This window comes from Sphaeramia orbicularis, unplaced genomic scaffold, assembly GCF_902148855.1.
Source record: "Sphaeramia orbicularis unplaced genomic scaffold, fSphaOr1.1, whole genome shotgun sequence".
Taxonomy (NCBI): domain Eukaryota; kingdom Metazoa; phylum Chordata; class Actinopteri; order Kurtiformes; family Apogonidae; genus Sphaeramia; species Sphaeramia orbicularis.
This window is the reverse complement of record NW_021941615.1, coordinates 134,184-155,146: the sequence shown is the minus strand read 5'-3', so window position 1 is coordinate 155,146 and position 20,963 is coordinate 134,184. Positions and strand designations below refer to the sequence as shown.

General features: G+C 44.4%; 1 protein-coding gene across 1 annotated transcript; it reads left to right on the top strand.

Moving 5' to 3' along the window:
- The first annotated feature begins 191 nt into the window (after nucleotides 1-191).
- LOC115416487 (TATA box-binding protein-associated factor, RNA polymerase I, subunit C-like) lies at nucleotides 192-19,726 on the top strand. The gene is made up of 16 exons (XM_030130263.1): nucleotides 192-717; nucleotides 1,443-1,584; nucleotides 3,234-3,283; nucleotides 3,379-3,474; nucleotides 4,741-4,799; nucleotides 4,880-5,115; nucleotides 6,340-6,474; nucleotides 6,934-7,051; nucleotides 7,134-7,205; nucleotides 9,287-9,422; nucleotides 9,609-9,737; nucleotides 10,407-10,587; nucleotides 10,682-10,819; nucleotides 13,840-14,171; nucleotides 16,187-17,080; nucleotides 18,148-19,726. Exons 1-16 carry the CDS (start codon nucleotides 598-600, stop codon nucleotides 18,370-18,372), a joined length of 3,063 nt encoding a protein of 1,020 aa, XP_029986123.1. The 5' UTR covers nucleotides 192-597; the 3' UTR covers nucleotides 18,373-19,726.
- The last annotated feature ends 1,237 nt before the right edge of the window (nucleotides 19,727-20,963 follow it).

Below are 20,963 nucleotides of genomic sequence, written 5' to 3'. Positions count from 1 at the left end.
TGGCTCCATATAGAAGGACTTTATTTATTTATTTATTTGCTTTATTGAAGCGGAAACATATCAGTCGCGTGTTTTTTTCGTTGTTGTGTTATTATGATTCTTCAATAAAGTTTAATTTTAAAAAGTTTCTACATTTCAAAATAAAAGCCGCAGCTCTACCGGAAGTCTTCTTGTTGTGTTTCCGGTTCTCTCTCCCCTTCGCCGTCGTCCCGGTTCCCACGTGTTTGACCGGAGCTCCGCTGCCTGTTTGGACCGGTTCTGCCACAGTTGGACTTTATTTCACTTTTCAGTCGTTTCTTCGGTTCGTTCTCGGTGTTCGTGAACTTCTGCGCAGATTGTCACGACGACGAGGAGCAACGACGACGGTAACGGGCGCTAAGCTAACAGCTAATGCTAACATGCGAGAACATGACCGGACATGTCCGAGTGGAGGAGGCTCCAGGGCGGACTGAGCAGCACAGACAGTCCGGTCACAGACAGTCCGGTCACAGACAGTCCGGTCACAGGCAGCCCGGTCACAGACAGTCCGGTCCGCAGGTTCAGAGGAGGCGGTAGTTTAACAGAAGGAAACAAAAGAAGGAACAGAAGGAACCAGTCATGGACTACCTGTTCCCTCTGCAGCTGTTCCCCTCCTTCTATAACTGCGGACCTCCGGGAGGACAGAAGCACCCCCCCTGTGTGGGAGCATGGGGCTGCTACGAACAAGTCCGACCTCAGGTAAACAATAAACAAACAAACAAACAAACAAACAAACCCAGACCTCAGGTAAATATAAACAAACCAACCTGTCTGGTTGTGTCAGTGTGGTCCAGGTTCAGCTGTGGACTCAGATGAACTGAACCAGAACCTGAACCTGAACCAGGACCAGAGGCAGAAGGTCTGACTGACTGTCAGGTACAAGGATGGAAACAGTCCAGGGGGGTGAGGGCTGGAGGACTGGACCCACAGGTGGACTGGACTGGACCACAGGTGGACTGGACTGGACCCACAGGTGGACTGGACTGGACCCACAGGTGGACTGGACTGGACCGGACCCACAGGTGGACTGGACTGGACCCACAGGTGGACTGGACTGGACCCACAGGGGTTTAGTTGAACCCCTCCTCGTTCTCCAGACCTCACAGGACTGGACTGTTTCCATGTGGACCCCTGAAAGACAAAGTCTGTGAGACCTGCAGCAGAACTGAACAGAACTGAACTGGTCTGAGAGCAGCCACTGAACAGGAATGAACACAAATACTAGAATGTGCAAACATTTGGAAAGTGAAATTAATATGAATAAATACTCACTGTACAATTATTTAAAGTGTGAGTACATGTTTTTGGACACCCTGTGTGTGTGTGTGTGTGTGTGTGTGTGTGTGTGTCAGTAACTCATTTTAATCCTGTCATATTAATGGTTCTTCATGATATTTACTGATTGACATTAAACCTGGTTGTAGTTTCAGGTGGATTCTGGTTCTGGTTCTGGTTCTGGTTCCGGGTCTGGGTCCGGCTGCAGCTTCACACCCAGGCGTCAGGTGAGCGGAGAGGCGTGGCATCAGAAGGAGCCGCTGCCCCTCCCCCTCCTGCCTCCGAAGCCAGGTGGGTCCACGGTCTGGGTCCAGGGGTTTGGGTCCACGGTCTGGGTCCAGGGGTCTGGGTCCAGGGGTTTGGGTCCAGGGGTTTGGGTCCAGGGGTTTGGGTCCACGGTCTGGGTCCAGGGGTCTGGGTCCAGGGGTTTGGGTCCAGGGGTTTGGGTCCAGGGGTTTGGGTCCACGGTCTGGGTCCAGGGGTCTGGGTCCAGGGGTCTGGGTCCACGGTCTGGGTCCAGGGCTTTGGGTCCACGGTCTGGGTCCAGGGCTTTGGGTCCAGGGCTTTGGGTCCAGGGGTTTGGGTCCACGGTCTGGGTCCAGGGGTTTGGGTCCAGGGGTTTGGGTCCAGGGGTTTGGGTCCACGGTCTGGGTCCAGGGCTTTGGGTCCAGGGCTTTGGGTCCAGGGGTTTGGGTCCACGGTCTGGGTCCAGGGGTCTGGGTCCAGGGGTTTGGGTCCAGGGGTTTGGGTCCACGGTCTGGGTCCAGGGGTCTGGGTCCAGGGGTTTGGGTCCAGGGGTTTGGGTCCAGGGGTTTGGGTCCACGGTCTGGGTCCAGGGGTCTGGGTCCAGGGGTCTGGGTCCACGGTCTGGGTCCAGGGCTTTGGGTCCACGGTCTGGGTCCAGGGCTTTGGGTCCAGGGCTTTGGGTCCAGGGGTTTGGGTCCAGGGGTTTGGGTCCAGGGGTTTGGGTCCAGGGGTTTGGGTCCACGGTCTGGGTCCAGGGCTTTGGGTCCAGGGGTTTGGGTCCAGGGGTTTGGGTCCAGGGGTCTGGGTCCAGGGGTTTGGGTCCACGGTCTGGGTCCAGGGGTTTGGGTCCAGGGGTTTGGGACCAGGGGTTTGGGTCCACGGTCTGGGTCCAGGGCTTTGGGTCCAGGGGTTTGGGTCCAGGGGTTTGGGTCCAGGGCTTTGGGTCCAGGGGTTTGGGTCCAGGGGTTTGGGTCCAGGGGTTTGGGTCCAGGGGTCTGGGTCCAGGGGTTTGGGTCCACGGTCTGGGTCCAGGGGTTTGGGTCCAGGGGTTTGGGACCAGGGGTTTGGGACCAGGGGTTTGGGTCCAGGGGTTTGGGTCCAGGCTGATTGGTCGGTTAGGGTCACATGACTGACATTCAGACAGGAAGTCACCAGCAGAACAGATGCCAAACAGGAAGTAGTGGACGCTGACGGTGTCGACAATATTAGTGCATTTGTGTGTATTTTTTTGTGTAATTTAATGTAGTTCTGCATAGTTTGTGTTTATTTTACTATATTTTTAGTGTGTTTTTGTCTATTTTTGAGTACTTTTGTATATTTTTTGTATATGTTAGTGCATTTCTGTGTATTTTTTGTGTATTTTCATGTAGTTTTGCATACTTTGTGTTTATTTTACTATATCTTTAGTGCGTTTTTGTCTATTTTTGAGTACTTTTGTATATTTTTTGTATGTGTTAGTGCATTTCTGAGTATTTTTTTGTGTATCTCCATGTAGTTTTGCATAGTTTGTGTTTAATTCTCCTTCGACAGCTGGATTTACTTTAAAACTTTGGGGTTTTTTGTGGATGTTATCACGCTCATTTTTTTGCTATTATGTATTTTACATTTGAAATATTCCTCTGTTCCCATGTTTAACCATTCTATTTATCAGCTGTTTTGCATAAATCCAAATAACCCCCCCTTTTTTTTTCCAGCGTTCGTTTTGCCGTTAAAACCTCCTGACCCCATGGACTTCACCAAACATGTGAGTTTTAACAGGAACGTTCCATCTTTTCTTCTGTGATTAAATAACTGGTGTGATGAACGGCTCCTGTCTGTTTCCTGATTGGTCCGTTTCAGATGCAGAACTTCTACCAGGATCACTATCAGGATGAGTTTGGTGTCATGGGGGGGCTCCTGGGGGACTCCTTCTACCCACAGGACGCTTCTACACAGGTGAGTGAAGGCTGTTCCTGCACATGGAGTGGACACTGAGGAGGTTTTACAACAGAAGAACCAACGTGTGCAGTTTGAACAGACGGCTGCAGTTCTGCTTCAGCCCACATGTGGGCGCTAAAGGGTTTGGAATTTTATGACCTGGAAATATCCCAGTTACACAAGCTGGAACGCTGAATGAACCCGATGCACTGCATGGTTTAGGTTTTAAAGCGGACCGAACCGAACTGAACCGGACCACTGACTGGAAATGTCCATATATGTGTCCTGTAATATGAGCAGATGAACCAGTGAAACACTTAAAGGACAGAAAAGTGCAGGTGGACAGACGGCAGATCTGGTTTTGGATCAAGGATGGCACGAAAAATGTTTTTCAAACTCTTAAATTCAGCTTCATTAAACAGCAGGTGCACTGGTGGTGGGTTTACTGTAGGTTTGGGTGTGGGGTTTTTTTCATAATTTTGTTTTAGTATTTTCTTTGCATAGTTTTGACCCCTCAGCTGAAGAGGGTTGGAGTCATTCTGTCCGTCTGGACCACAGGTGACCTTTGACCTCCTGTTTCCAGGTCACAGGTGACCTTTGACCTCCTGTTTCCAGGTCACAGGTGACCTTTGACCTCCTGTTTCCAGGTCACATGTCCTTGTGCAGTTCTAATATCTGAGTATTTTCACGGATAAATATGGACATGATCAGTTTGACACAAAGACAGTCTGATCTAAATGATAGAACAGGAACTGGAACACAATCTGACACTAGATTTATCTGAGGACGATTAGAAGTCAACAGCATGTGATGTTTTTAAATTTTAGTGCATTTTAGCATATTTAATTGTATTTTAGGGTATTTTTGTGCATGTTATATGTGTTTTTTGAGTGTTTTTGCATGTTTTCCATGTATTTACATGTATTTTTGCATTTTATCTGTGTTTTTACGTGTATTTCAGAGTATTTTTGCATGTTATTGAGTATTTAAGTGCATTTTAGAGTATTTTTGCATGTCTTCTGTGTATTTAAGTATATTTTAGGGTATTTTTGCATGTCTTCTGTGTATTTAAGTATATTTTAGGGTATTTTTGCATGTTTTCTGTGTATTTAAGTGTATTTTGTGGTATTTTACCTCTAGTGGGCGCTGTGATGTTCCATAAACCACATGCCCAGTCAGAGAACTGGGGTCAGATCTGGAGAAAGAAGTTGGAACTTTCTCTCTAATCCTTGACATGACTGTGACATCCGTAAACGTGTCCTTGTCTTTGCTCCGCCCCCTCAGGCCTCCTCCATCCCCAGGTGGCAGTTGGATAAGTTCTTGGATCTGCTTCCGTATCAAACGTAAGTGACGGCGCCGACCGCTCAGGTGTAAACGTTTGTGAAGGTTTGTGGCGCTGTTTGACCCTGGCGTCTGGTCTCAGGTGTTCGAGGACGTACCGGACCGTCCCCGTGGACCTGCTGAGCCCGCTGCTGTCGGACTCGCTCCACTCCGTCCCCATGGACCTGCTGGGATCGCTGCTGTACGACGAACTGAGCGAGCAGCGCGACCGCCGGCTGTTCTTCGACGGAGCCACGGGGGGCGCTCTGGACTACGTCCCCGTCACAGAGGAGTCCGGATGCCTGGTCTACCCCGGAGGACCAGGTCTGGACCGCCTAAGTATCCTTCAGCCCAGATGGAAGTTCAGAGTTAAATGGAAGGAAATGGATCCTAGATTATTAACCCTTTAATGCCCCGCCCACAGACGCTCACAGAGCATGGCATACACACAGTGACATATGAACGGAAATCTGTTTCATACGGTTTTCAACCTTTTTTTATATTTCAGCAACTTGATCCATAAACAAAAATACCAAGTATTCAGTAAGTAGACTCTTTTCCATTAACCCTTAAATTGCGCGAATATAACTTGTGCATAAAAATTTGCCGAATGGAAAAAATGACAATTTTGACAAAACTCTGTTTATTCGGTTAAAAGTTTTTGCGTTGGCAAAAGGTGGTTTTTCGGACGTAGTGTAATTAGTATGGCACACAGAACTCTAATGAAAAGACCTTTATCTGCAACTAGAGTCACGTGAATTTAAAAAAAAAAAACAAAAACGGATGTTGACAAATGTTACAACAAGAGAAGAAGAAGAAACGTGTGTGTGTACGTGTGGACACACCAGGAAACCACTTCATTTTAGAATTTAGTAGGAGATAGAGGGGTAATATAGAATAATAATGACTATATCTGTAAATAAACACCATGTTTACATTCGTCTCCATGTTTATGGAATGACTTCTCATGTCATTTTACTCAATTTTTGTTCAGTTTTGTTCATTTATTCAGTATTTTACTTTATTTTTGTTCAGTTTTGTTCATTTATTCAGTATGTTACTTTATTTTTGTTCAGTTTTGTTCATTTTTTTTACTCAATTTTTGTTCAGTTTTGTTCATTTTTTCATGATTTTACTCAATTTTTGTTCAGTTTTGTAATTTTTTTTTCTAATATTTTACTTTATTTTTGTTCAGTTTTGTTTTCTTTTTTCTTAATTTTTGTTCAGTGTTGTTCTTTTTGTTATTATTTTACTCTTTTTTTTTTTTTTTACTCAGTTTTAAAATTTTATAGGCGATAGAGGAATAATATTTAATAACAATGAATATGTCTGTAAATCAACACCATATTTACGTTCATCATCATGTTTATGGAGTGACTTCTCATGTCATCTCGCGATAATAAATAAAGAAATCGTCGCATTTGTGATTTAACGTAAAACCCCACATTACACATTCCTGTTTCTAACACATTTAGTAAATATGGGTGCAGTTTTGTACAGTGGTCATTTGGGACCTCCTTCAAACTCCTCCTTCAGTCGTGTGTCCTTAGTGCAGTTCCTCAGACTTCCAGCAGGTGGAGATGCAGCCAATCAGAGAAGGAGGAGGAGCCTCTGAGTCCATCACCACCAGGAAACCAATCAGCTTTCAGCTCCAAGGCCCAGTCCGACAGATCAGCTCCAGCAGCATCCTGGACCAAAGTAAGACCACCGACCCCCTTGGACCGCCTGTAGAACCAGGGTTTACACTGGACCAAAGTAAGACCAGCGACCCCCTTGGACCGCCTGTAGAACCAGGGTTTACACTGGACCAAAGTAAGACCAGCGACCCCCTTGGACCGCCTGTAGAACCAGGGTTTACACTGGACCAAAGTAAGACCAGCGACCCCCTTGGACCGCCTGTAGAACCAGGGTTTACACTGGACCAAAGTAAGACCAGCGACCCCCTTGGACCGCCTGTAGAACCAGGTTTTCACTGGTACAGACACCAGTGAATGAACGTGTGGGAACGTCAGTGTGTCGATGTAAAGGCGTCATTTCTCCTCAGTTTGAGTTCAGTCCAGACTTGAATCCTTTTCCGTTCTCCCAGGTCTGAGCGTGTTCATGAAGGTGCAGTTTGTCGCTCAGTGGCTTCATTTGTGTGTGTGTGTGTGTTTCCAGTTTGTGTGGTGGTGCGTTCACAGTACCTGTGCGGCGTCTGGAGGTTCAGCCAGTGGGAGGAGCCTCGTCTGCTGCAGGCGGTCAGCTGTGGACAGGAGGCCACCGGCGTCAGCGTCAGGTCAGAACAGAACCAGCACATCAGAACCTGGAACCCGTGAGTCCAGCAGGTTCTAACCGGACCCCGGTCCTCCTGGTCTCAGTCCTCATGTTTTAGGTGAAGTCCTGGTGGCGACGGAGAGCGGCTCGGTCGACCTGTGGACGGTCGGACGAGGGTGAGAGAGCGTTTACTCAGAGCGTTACTCAGACCGCATCAAAACACAAACACACGTCCACGTTCAAACTGTGATCAGCGTCTGATTCAAGGAGTTCAGAGATTATCCACATGATCAAGTAATCTGAGTACGAGTAAGGCAAGGCAGAGTTATTAGTATAGTCCAGTTTATACACAGGACCGTTCACAGTGTTGTACAAAAACGGAAAACAGGTTAAAAACACACAATTATAATTAAAACATAATCAATAAAACAAATAATAATCAGTTAAAACAAAGTAAAAGGTCAGAGTTCAGATAGAACCCTTTCATTTGTTCTATGCCAGTCCTTCTCAAATAGTGGGGCACGCCCCCTGGGGGGATGTGGTGCAATGTGGGGGGGGGGGGGGGGGCTGACCCTGCTGCAAAAATAAAAACTATCCCTCTGTCCAACGACAGTCACCAGACCTGTAAATGACACTGGTGACAGTCTTTAAGATCAGCTGGTAGATAAACTCAAAGACAAACGTTTTGCCCTACAATTCGATGAAGCAACTGACAGCAGCAAAGACTGTTTGTTTATGCACGTTTTGACATGACAAACTGTGTGTGAGGATCTACTTTTTTGTAAATGTGTCAGAGACAGAGCCACCGCTGAAGAGTTATTGAAAATGCTGGACTGCTTTCTGACTGAGAATGGGCTGAAGTGGGAGAAGTGCATGAGTGTTTGCAGTGGTGGTGCACAGACCACGGCAGGAACAAGGAAAGGACTTCAGGCACTCATAAAGAAGGTCTGACCTAGTGCTGAGTGGACACACTGTTCTACACAGAAGAACTGGCATCCAGGCACCTGTCCCTGCATTCACTGAGGTTCTGACTGACACTGTAGGTGGAGTCAGTTTTATACAGAACAGACCACTGAAAACAAGAGTGTTCTACTGTCTGTGAGGAGATGGGAGCTGAACATCAGCTGTGCGGTTTCACAGTGGAGTTAGGCGGCTGTCAGGAGGAACAGGGTTGTCCTGAGTTTGAAGCTCAGAGCAGATAAGAGTGTTTTTGGAGCAGGAGCACAAGTATGAAGTCGCAGAAAAATGTAGTGATGAGAACTTCTTGGTGAAGCTGGCCTACCTGAGCGACATTTTTGGAAAACTAAACGAACTAAATCTACAGCTTCAGGGGAAAGAGAAACACCTCCCTCAGCTCACAGACAACATCAGCTCCTTCACCTGAAAGCTTGTAATCTGGGACAGGCGACCTGATGAAGGAAATACTGATTCACTGGAGAACCTGCAGGACTTTGTGGACACTACTGACTATGACACCACCTCAGTGACTCCATATATGAAGCAGCTTATTTCATCACTGGTGGGATTCTGTAAAAAGTACTTCCCTGAAGGCAGTTCCCAGTATGACTGGGTGAGACATCCTTTCAGTGCACCAGCTCCAGCTGGTTTCAGCTCTGCAGAGGAGGACCAGTTCACTGAGGCACGTCTGACTGCACACTGAGCCTGAGGTTCACATCACACTGGATGGATGAGTGTAGAGGCAGTATCCACTGTGAGGGCAGAGGGCTGTGGGCAGGCTTCTACCTTTTGCAACATCTTATCTTTGTGAGACTGGCGTCTGTGCTGTTGCAGCGCTGAGGACCAGTACAGGTCCCAGTTAAACACCGAGCAGGAGCTGACACTTCCAGTATCATGCTTCAAACCCCGCTTTGAAAAGCTGTGCGCTGCAAAACGTGCTCATTGTAGCCATTAATCCTGACTTCCTCATTTTGATGAGCCTGCATCACCTCTTTCACTGGCCACTTTATTAGGTACACCTGTGTCACCGGCCACTTTATTAGGTACACCTGTGTCACCGGCCACTTTATTAGGTACACCTGTGTCACTGGCCACTTTATTAGGTACACCTATGTCACTGGCCACTTTATTAGGTACACCTGTTCAAGGCTAATGAACAAGTTCAAACACAGCGTCGTTTTTCCCACTGACAGTGTTTACGTCTGTATGTTGTCCAAAACCTGGATACAATGACGACAGGAAACGCACGGTGACGCGGCTCTGATGTGTTTCTTGTCCTGTTTGTTGTCGTCCTCATCAGGATGCAGAAGGTCCGAGCAGACGACGCCAACCTGTACTTCAACGCCAAGTCGCCATGGCGATGGTGCGAGTTCTCCGCCCACCCGAGGGTGATGGTGTACGCCGACAGGACGGGGGCGGAGCTATCGGACATCAGGGTGAGAGTTGAAGGGGGCAGTAGTTGTTCACCAGTTCCTGTTTTCACTCGTCTGTTCAGTGAGCAAAAATACATAAATATGACAAACCGCAGCAGTCAGCTGTGTACGGAGTTAGAGTGATGTCTGAGAAACACACACACACAGAGTCCACTTCCCTTTTATAATGTGGATGCTCCGCCCCCTCAGGTCCAGCCCACTTCCTGTCACACCCTGTTCCGCATCAGTAAGGCCTCCAAGTGTCGCAGCGGAGAGAGGCTGGTCCTGAGCCGATACCTGAGGGACGTCCACCCCTTCCACCACCTGGTCACCACGCAGGTACGTCGCCTAGCAACCACACCAGCTGATTTTATCAAAGACAGAGAAGGCTGAAGAAAAAAGGACTTTTACAGACATATATGTCAGTAACTGAACAGAAACCAAACGTTCACAGTCTTAGTTTGTTCATTTTCATTCATTCATTTTTTTCACTATTCAGTGATTTTGTTCTCTTCATTTTTGTTCAGTTTGTTGCTTATTTTCTCAATGTTATGTTATTTGGTTAATGTTATTATTTGTTTTTGTTAATTTTCTTTGTCATTTATTATTTCATTCATTTTTGTTCATTTTATTTATTTTATTCCTTTTTTGTTCAATTTATTTATTTTTGTTGGTTTTATTTGTTTTTGTTATTTATTTTATTTATCATTTTATTTGTTTTTTGTTCCTTTTATTTCTGTTAATTTTATTTGTGTATTCATTTTATTTGTTTTTTATTTTGTTTTCATTTAGTTATTTTATTTGTTTTCTGTTCATATTTTATATTGTTTATTTTATTTGTTTGTTTGTTTGTTTGTTTTATTATTTATTTCCTTAGTTCTTGTTCATTATGTTTCCTGTTTTCTTCTTTTTTTTCTTCAGTTTTGTCCAGTTCATGGTTTATTTTGTTGGTGCTTTTTTTTATTTTTATTTTTTTATGCTCTTTTTTTTATGTCTCGTCTCCGTCAGCACTCGGCCTACATCATGGACGAGCGTTTCCCCTGCGTCCCCATGCTGAAGTGGGATCACATGATGCAGTCTCCGCCCATCTTCTGTCACATCCTCCCAGGCTCCGCCCCCTCCGCCCCTCATACTAAGGTCCTGTTGGGTTCCCAGAGTTCACAGGAGGTCACCCTGCTGCAGTACTCAGGTGAGTGGACAGAGGGCGCTGGGGTCCAGACGGAGGGGCGTGGTCAGGGGGTTCTGACTGCTGTGTGTGTGTGTGTGTGTGTGTGTTCTTTCAGGAGGTCGGTCCGAGGCCTGTTCCAGTTCTGGTCCTCCTCTGGTTCTGCTCAGACCCACAGACAGTCTACAGCAGCTGCCGGTTCAGATCCCTCACCGCCGTGACTCCGCCTCCAGAAGACTGGCCACGCCCGCTGCAGGTACGCTTCAGTTGAGCTGATCCGAGGTCTGTTTGGAGATTCTGGACCAAGGTTTCAGGAGGTCTGCATGTGCACTACTGACGTGAACACCAAGGTTATTATCGTTAACGAAAACCAATGAAATGACAAAAACTAGAATTGTAAAAACATTTTCGTTAACTGAAATACATAAAAACTACAACCTCTGGCAAAAATGATGGAATCACTGGTCACTGAGGATGTTCATTAAGTTGTTTAATTTTGTAGGAAAAAAAGCAGATCACAGACATGAGACAAAACTAAAGTCATTTCAAATGGAAACTTCCTGGCTTTAAGAAACACTAAAAGAAATCAAGAAAAAAAGATGTGGTCGTCAGTAACAGTTACTGTTTTAGAGCAAGCAGAAGGAACAAATGATGGAATCCCCCTGTAAATTTCCATTCCCCAAACTACCACCTGCATCAGATTAGACGTGCTGGTACGTCTGCAGTTCAACAGGACTGATCACACCTTGGACAGCTGTTGGACCAAGTGGACTGACATGAACCATGGATCCAACACAAACAGATGTCAGCTGAAACAAAGGAGAGGATTATCAAACTTCTTAAAGAAGGTCAACCATCAAGCAATGTTGCAAAAGATGTTGGTTGTTGACAGTCAGCTGTGTCTAAAATCTGGACCAAGTACAACAACATGGGAAGGGTGTTAAAGGTAAGCAGACTGGTAGAGCAAAGAAGACATCAGAGCAACAAGACAGAAAAGTCAAAGCAATGTGTTGAAAACAGCAAAACAAATGGGAGGAAACTGGAGTCAACATCTGTGACCGAACTGGAAGAAACCGCCTAAAGGAAACGGGATTTACATACAGGAAAGTGAAACCAAAGCCATCATTAACACCAAACAGAAAAAAAACAGGTTACAGTGGGCGAAGGAAAAGCAGTGGTGGACTGTGGATGAGTGGATGAAAGTCACATTCAGTGATGAATCATGAATCTGCATTGGACAGGTGATGATGCTGGAACTGGTGTTCGGTGTCGCTCCAGTGAGATTTATGCAGACGAGTGGCTGAAGAAAACCTGCACATGTCCACAGTCATGGCTGATCCGAGGCTGCATGTCAGCTGAAGGCACTGGGGACATGGATGACATCACATCTGCAATAAATGCACAGGTTTACGTTAAAATTTTGGACACTTTTCTGATCCCATCAGGTGAAAGGGCGTTTGGGGATGATGACATCATTTTTCAGGATGATCACGCATCTGCCATCGAGCAAAAACTGTGAAAACATTCCTGGAAGAAAGACACATCAGGTCAATGTCATGTCCTGCAAATAGTCCAGATCTCAATCCAGTTGAAAATCTGTGGTGGAAGTTGAAGAAAATGGTCCATAACAAGAATCCAACCTGCAAAACTGGTCTGGGAAAAGCAGTCAGAGAAAGAGTGATCCAGACCGATGAAGAGTTCTGTTGGTCACTCATACAGTCCATGCCTCAGACTGAGCTGGTGGAAAAGACAGAGGTGGTGCAACACAGCACTAGTGCTGTGTTCAAGTGTTCTTCTGTTGTTTTTTTTTCATGATTCCATCATTTGTTCCTTCTGCTTGGTCTAAAACAGTAACTGTTACTGATGACCACATCTTTTTTTCTTGATTTCTTTTAGTGTTTCTTAAAGCCAGAAAGTTTCCATTTGAAATGACTTTAGTTTTGTCTCATGTCTGTGATCTGCTTTTTTTCTACAAACATCCTCCGAGACTGGTGATTCCGGAATTTTTGCCAGGGGTTGTGTAATTAAATAAAAAAAAATACATAACTAACTGAAACTGTATTGTGTGTTTACAAAACTAACTAAAACTTATAAAAATTATGAATCAAATTCCCTTCGTTTTCATCTTTGTCAATGTCAGATTGATACGAAATCGATTTCTTTGTCTCTCTCAGTTTTCTGTGCTGTCTCCATACGACACTTTTTGCTCCGTCACTTGTGTTCACTTGTGGTTTCCAGTCGTCTTCTGGTCCCCACTCTACCTGGAAACATGGAGACTAAAGCAGCAGAGTCCTGTCTGGGATTGATTTGAATAGGAGCACAGAGAAGAAGAGAAAAGAGACCACTGAACTACAACTGAACTACAACTGAACTACAACTAAACTACAACTAAACTACAACTAAACTAAAACTAAGCATTTAGAAAAAAATGAAAACTAATAAAAACTATCAAACCTGCTCTAAAAATGAATTAAAATGAACTGAATTAGAGAAAAAAAAAGTCCAAACTAAATAAAACTAAAGCAGAATGAAAAATCCAAAACTATTAGAACCTTGGACTGAACAGAAGGTCCTGGATCTGAACCTGGTGGACCATGAGACCACCACAGCTGAACACGTTTAGGAACAGTTAAACCAGGGCTGTCAAACATGCGTCCCCCTCAAAGGTTCCAGTCCCACCCCTGGGATGAATTTCCAAAGTGTCTAAATTCCACAGTCCAGGCTGTGGAACTCATGTTAGTGTGGGTTCCACATCCAGACCAATCTGATCTACAGTCCAATAAGAACAGCAGAAGAACCCACACAGAAGAATGACTGCAGATTTACTACTGGGTTTGATGGAAAAAATATGACATTATGTCTGTAAATAATGACAACTGCAAATATTTCTTTGTTTTAGTGCAAAAAATAAAAAATAATTTATATAAAATAATTAATAAATAAAATAATTTCCAAACTCTCCTGTACCAATAAAATGTGACTAACCTGAACAAATGTGTCCAACCTGAAATGTCTGTATTAAATTCAGTCCAGTTTGAACTCTTTTCTTCCTGTTCCTCAGTGTTTAGTGTCTTTGGAGATCTGATCCAGAATGCACATGGACTAATGAGAAGTGGAGGAAGAAGACTGAGAAAATTACACTGATTTTTATTCAGAAATGTCAGTTTTTTCAGGTTATTCACATCATTTTTGTTTGAATAGTTTATAAATAGGGTAGAATGTGATGTCCTGCCGTACTCCACGTGTTTGATAAGGTGTGTTTTCATTGGTCGTCAGGTCTGACGGGCATCCAGAGGAAAGGGGGCGGAGCTCAGCAGCATCTGTGCGTCCTCCAGCTGACGGAGGCCGGAGACATTTTCTACCAGATCCTCCAGAACGATGCGCCTTCACATGTGGATGAAACACCAAGGCGAACGGCGGAGGAGGAGGCGGAGCTGCTGGCGTCAGAGCCGCTGGCGTGGGACACGGTGAGCGACGAGGACGTGATTGGACCGACTCAGGTCTTCGGGTTTGTCCCTGAAACACCAGAGAGACGCCGACCATCAAGGACCACCACGGACTCTGAGGGTTCTGGTCCAGAAGGGAGAGGGCGTGGCACCAAGGTTCAGGTGAGTGTTCAGGTGAAGGGAGGGGGCGTGGCACCACGGTTCAGGTGAGTGTTCAGGTGAAGGGAGGGGGCGTGGCACCAGGGTTCAGGTGAGTGTTCAGGTGAAGGGAGGGGGGCGTGGCACCACGGTTCAGGTGAGTGTTCAGGTGAAGGGAGGGGGCGTGGCACCAAGGTTCAGGTGAGTGTTCAGGTGAAGGGAGGGGGCGTGGCACCACGGTTCAGGTGAGTGTTCAGGTGAAGGGAGGGGGCGTGGCACCAGGGTTCAGGTGAGTGTTCAGGTGAAGGGAGGGGGCGTGGCACCACGGTTCAGGTGAGTGTTCAGGTGAAGGGAGGGGGCGTGGCACCACGGTTCAGGTGAGTGTTCAGGTGAAGGGAGGGGGCGTGGCACCAGGGTTCAGGTGAGTGTTCAGGTGAAGGGAGGGGGCGTGGCACCAGGGTTCAGGTGAGTGTTCAGGTGAAGGGAGGGGGCGTGGCACCAGGGTTCAGGTGAGTGTTCAGGTGAAGGGAGGGGGCGTGGCACCACGGTTCAGATGAGTGTTCAGGCGAGATGCAGCCAGAACCCTGATGGGCTCCAGGGTCCAGTCCAGGGTCCAGTCCAGGTGTTCAGTCCAGGGTCCAGTCCAGGTGTTCAGTCCAGGGTCCAGTCCAGGGTCCAGTCCAGGTGTTCAGTCCAGGGTCCAGTCCAGGTGTTCGGTCCAGGTGTTCGGTCCAGGTGTTCGGTCCAGGTGTTCGGTCCAATAAATATAAAATAATACAATTTAACAAAGTATTTTTTTTTCCACATTATCTCTATAAAATAACAACTAGAATCAGAATATGTGAAAATGGTAGAAAACATCTAATTAACAGAGTTAAAAATGTTTATATTTGATAGTTTTCACACATTTGATCCTTTTCTGATATTTTCTGATGAAATTTTAATAATATTTTTCAAATCCAGTGTCTTTGACTCTTTCATGTGTTCCCATGTGTCTCCCATGATGCATTTTGCACCTCCTGGTTACCATGGTGATAAATATACACACTCACACACAGAAACTAAGATCCTCACACATACACTTAGACACACATTTATTTATTCATTCATTCATTTATTTATGTATTTTTCTTGAACAGCTTCCGCTCTGCTCAAAACTACTAAATTCAATCATTTTCAGGATTCGAACTTCTTTAAATGTTAGTTTAATTATTTGAATTCTGAGTGATTTATTATGAAAACAGCATAGATATTTTTGATATAATCCATATTTGTTGGTTGTGATGTCACAGATGTGATGTCATCAGTGTTTGTTCCGTCAGATTCTCCTGGTTTCCTTCGTGCTCATTACACTTTAGAACCGTATGTTTTATTTAGAAGAAAACTCCTGATATTTGACAGTTTTTCTGTTCGTCCAGTTTCGTCTGTTTTCCTGTCGAAGGCTGAAGCGTATGTTTATGTTTTCAGATCAGTTTTTTGTGCGTGTACATCGAGGTTATCATTAACGAAAACTAATGAAAACTAGAACTGAAAAAACATTTCCATGAACTGAAATATATAAAAACTGTAATTAAAAGAAAAAAACATAACTAACTGAAACTGTGTTGTGTGTTTATAAAACTAACTAAAACGGATAAAAATTATGGATAAAATTCCCTTCGTTTTTGTCTTTGTCAATGTTGGATTGATATGAAATCGATTTATTTCGTTCTAGCAATTTTAGCTAGCGGCCCCATACGCCACTTTTCATTTCCAGTCGTCTTCTGGTGTGAACTCTAACATGACGGCGAAGAAGATAAAAGATACGACAAAACTAAAATTAAACTAAAACTAAAGTAAGCATTTAGAAAAAAATAAAACTAATAAAAACTATCAAACCTGCTCTAAAAATGAATTAACATGAACTGAATTAGAGAAAAAAAAAGTCCAAACTAAATCAAACTGAACTAGGATGAAAAATCCAAAACCATTCGAACCTTGGTTTGTACGTTTTATCCAGATCAGACTGATCGGACTCATTCTGTTCGTTTCTGCTGCAGGTCGTCGTTAACGAGAACCCCGACCCGGGTCATGTGACCTCAGCTCAGGCCGATAAGGGGGCGGGTCTTGCGTCCGCGGCGACACTGAGTGACGGCGCTCTGCTCGTCTGGAGGCGTTGGCTCCAGAAACTGTTTCTACTGGATCACAAGAAGAAGAAGCCCCGCCCCCAAAACCTGCCGCACTTCACCGTCTGCTTCAACGGCATCCTGCAGCTGTCAGTCAAACAGATGGAGGAGAGGGCGGAGCAAGTGCAGAGTCTGAGACAGCGTCTGAAGGCGGCCATGTCTGAACGCAGCATGTTGGACTCCGCCCCCCAGGAGGCGCCGGTGCCGCTGCCCGACGGCGTGAGCGGCGAGCTGTGGGAGGACCAGCTGAGCCGACGCCTCACCGCTGCATGGGAGGGGCCAGAGGCATGGCGGTCGTGGTGGGAGGAGTCTCTGGGTCTGAACCGGGAGGAGAAGGTTGCGGCGCTGAAGAGGAAGAGGAGGAGGGAGAAGGAGGCGAGGAGGGCGTCGGGGCGCCGCCTGCAGCTGTCCGGAAGCTTCACCTCCTCCATCAGCTACCAATCAGAGCTCAGCGACTTCTCCGACTCCGCCCACTGGGGGTCCGGCCGAAGCCAGGGGGTGGAGACGGATGTAGAGGGGGCGGACCCGGACACAGAGGGGGCGGACCCGGACACAGAGGGGGCGGAACCGGACAGCATACCGTGGGCGAAGAGTCCGAGCGGCATCAGGGCCGACGCTCCAACGCCGAGCACTAGAGGTGCAGCGAAGGGTCACATGACTCCCAGCAGGCCCCGCCCCCCTTCCCTGACACCCAGTCTGAGCAACACGCCGACCAATCAGAAGAGACCACGCCCAGACGACTACCTGAGGTCACTGACGGGGGAACAGGTGAGAGAACGTCTGATAAACGTACGAAGAAAGAAACATGGAAGAAACAGTCCAGGTTCAATGGGTTTATTTAGGACAGAGCTGAGAGCAGCAGAGTGCAGTCAGTGAGAGAGACAGGGAAGACTCATATGACTGTTAGCAGCGTTTGAATGTGTTTGAATGAGGTTTACTGCTGAATTCCTGTCAATAATAATATATAATAGTGATAGAGCCGTTCTGGGATGTTCTACTGGTGTGACTGGACGGGTTTGTGTTGAGTTTACCTGTCTGTTTGGTTTTGGTTTTTTTCTTTTTCCACAGTTTTTCTCTGCTTGTTCTTTTTTCCAGTTTTGCTCATTTTTTCATTATTTTACTAAATTTTTGCTCAGTTTTGAAATTTTTTTTTCCCTTTTTACTCAATTTTTGTTCAGTTTTGTTCATATTTTCATTATGTTACTCAGTTTTTGTTCAGTTTTGAAAATTTTTTCATTATTTCACTCAGTTTTTGCTTAGTTTTTTACATCTTTCTTCCTTTTTTACTCACTTTTTTTCAGTTTTGTTCATTTTTTCCTGATTTTACTCAATTTTTGCTCAGTTTTTTTACATTTTTCTTCCCTTTTTTACTCAATTTTTGTTCAGTTCTGTGCATTTTTTCCTGATTTTACTCAATTTTTGTTCAGTTTTTTTCATTTTTTCCTGATTTTACCCAATTTTTGTTCAGTTTTTTTCATTTTTTCATTATTTTAGTCAATTTCAGTTTACTTTTCCCAAGTTCAGTTTTTCTCTGTATTTTGTGGTTTGTATAGTTGTTTGATAGTTGTATGTGTAAATCTTCTCCTCTTGAAAGTTCAGTTTTTTCTGAAAAAGGTGCAAAAAATAAAAACATTTTCTGACACTTTCATTGTAAAAAACATAATTAAATCTTGTTCTGTTCTAATATTAGTTTTTTATCACGATGCTGTTCATTATCTGTTCAGTTAAACTGATCAGTTGAAAACATGGAAGGAAACCTTCTGAAAAACCCACTTCTGTTTAATAAAGGATATTTTTCCTGTTATTTGTTTTTTTTTTTTTTTCATGTTTGTCAGGAGTTGTCGACACAAGTCGACAGTTTGTTCCCGGAGGTACTGACTCCACCCCTGGCATCGCTGACCCCGCCCATGGTGTCGCTGTCCCAGCCAGTCCGTCCCACTCTGAGGGCGGGGCCGTCCCAGGACTCCGCCCCCTGGTCCCAGCCCCAAACCCATAGTGCACTGCGGCGGCTGGCGCTGGCCATCCAACCAAAGAAGAAGAAAGCACGGATGGGGTTCTGATCCGACCGTCGCACGCAAGGGATGATGGGAAATACCAGCGGACTGGGAATGATGGGAAATACCAGCAGACTGTGGATTATTTTTGTATTTTTTAAAACATGTCTGACAGTCGGATGAACGTTTAACTCTGATCGTATGAGGATGAATGACGGCTGACGGAGACGTGAAGACGGCGCTGACGGTAAGACCCTCCCCTGTGGCGTCCATGTTTAACCCCTTCACTGCTCTGGTTGATGATGTCACGTGGTCATGTGGTTCAGGTTTAGGGCTGTAAGAAAATAGTGGTTTCGCAATATATCGTGATATTTCATATCACGATACCGTATGGATATTTTCAGGTATTTATTCAAATGCAGATATGGTGAAGGTTCATTTTTTGTGTTTTCTTTATATTTTTGGGGAATCCTGTGAGTCCTTTTATTTATATGTTCATATTGGTATTTTCCTCTGTCTGTAAACTAAAAAAGTAATTCATTAAATTAATGTTAAAACTGTATTTTTATCCAAATCCTGTTTTGAGTTTTTTATAGAGAAACATGTAGTGATATAACATTAGATTCTGTTCTGATTAAATAAAAATGTGTTTAGTATTTGTGCAGATTTCTGGTGTAATTCAATTCTTCTAGGAAATATTCATTAAAAAAAAAGAAATTAACAAAAATTGCGTTTTTAACAGTATCATGATATATTGTGATATATCGTGTCGTGATCCTAGTTTTGGGATTTGTTTCGTATTTCCAGATTGTTGCTGATGCACAGCCCTAGTTGTGTTTAGGGCTGTGTGTCAGCAAGAACCTGCAAAGTGTTAAATAATAAGAAATAAGATGGAAACAAAAAAGAAAAACAAAAATGAACCTCCACAATATCTGCATTTGAACAAGTACCTAAAAATATCGGTTCAGTACTTTTTAATATCGATACAGTATCGTGAAATGGAATATCGTGCTATATTGCAGAACCGCTGTTTTCTAACACCCCTGTTCGTGTTCGCTCGGCGGCGGCTCCGCCTCAGTGTCACTGTGAGCTCTGGTAGGCGGAGTCTCAGGTGAACCTCAGGGGTCTGTCCTGGTGCGTCGACTGCTTCAGGCTTTGATGGAGGACGTGTTCGTTTTAGGAGGATTCGGGCTGTTTTCAGGTCCACTTTGGATCCTGTATGTGAGAACAGGTGTGTGTAGTTTAACCCTTCGGTCTCCGCCCACAGACGCAGCAGTAACGGCAAAAAGATTCAACTTTTTATTATTTTGTATTTCATCAACTAGAGAAAAACAAACATACTAAATACTCAGTAACTGTCATATTCTTAACCCTTTAAACGTCATGTTGTAACTTTGTAAACAAATTTTATTTTTGATGAAAAAACATAAAACCTGGATTTTAAAATGTCTTCCTCCTGTCATCTGTTTACACCAGCGCTGGTTCATATTATTATTATTTTTGGTTCAAATGTTAAATGTGTCAGTGTGTATTTGTACTCACTTGGTAAAAGGGTGTTAGTGTTGGAATTTCACAGTTTATTATGGGATGGATTTAGTGGATGACTCAGAATTTAAACAAATCAGACACAAACGAACAACTGTTGAATTCAGACCAAAAATGAACTGTAAAACTAGAAAGCAGACAAACACCCAGAGCGCGCAGACCTCCGCTTCGGCAGATGGTTTGGACGTCTTCTGTCCGTTTGTGGTGTTTTAATAACGGGTGTCCCCACTCCGACCCTCACATCAGCCTCCTCTGCTGACATCTGCCTCCATCGTGTCACTGTTTCAAACTCAGAAGTACTCGTTTGTTCTAACCTGCTCCTCTTCAGATCCCTTTATTTTCTTTTATTTCTCTGTTGAATTTCTTTCGTTCTACTCCATAAATGTCATTGTCTGTTCTGGATCCAATGGATCAATAAATCAAACTTTAAGGAATAGGACATGTATTTTTTTCATCAAGTATAGGAACAGTATTTATCTTTTATTCTTATGGACCCTACTGAAAGAGAAATTCAGGTTCTCAGGAAAGTCGCTGCTTATCAATTAATCGTTAATCGATCGATAAGGTCAGCCAACTAATGGTTCATGGATTCATCAATAACTTGCATCCCTAGTTTACATCCACAAACTGTCTGTGAAAAACTGAATAATGTGAACGTGCCTCTGTTTGTCATGAACACGTTCATGTTAACGTTCAGAACCCAGTGGATCTGCAAACACACTGAAAACCAGAAGAAGATTCAACACAGAAAATGTCGTATTTGTCATCATGTCTGGGTTCTTCTGTTGTTATTTTCCTGGTCTGATCCACTTTAGATCAGATTGGTCTGAATGTGGAAGGATTTTGACACCACAGACTGTTCTCTACAGAAGCATATTCCATTTACACACAAAAATAAAACTCAGCTGTTTTTCTGAATTAACTAGATAATTATCTCGTAAAAACAGCTGAATTTCAGTTTTTTCAGAGAACAGTATCTTGTTAATTTATAAAAACAGATCCAGTTGTTGTTTTTTTTACTTATTTTACTGTTTTATGAACAAAATAAAAATTCAGCTCTGTTTTTATGAGATAATTATCTTGTTAATTTGGAAAAACAGCCAAATTTTACT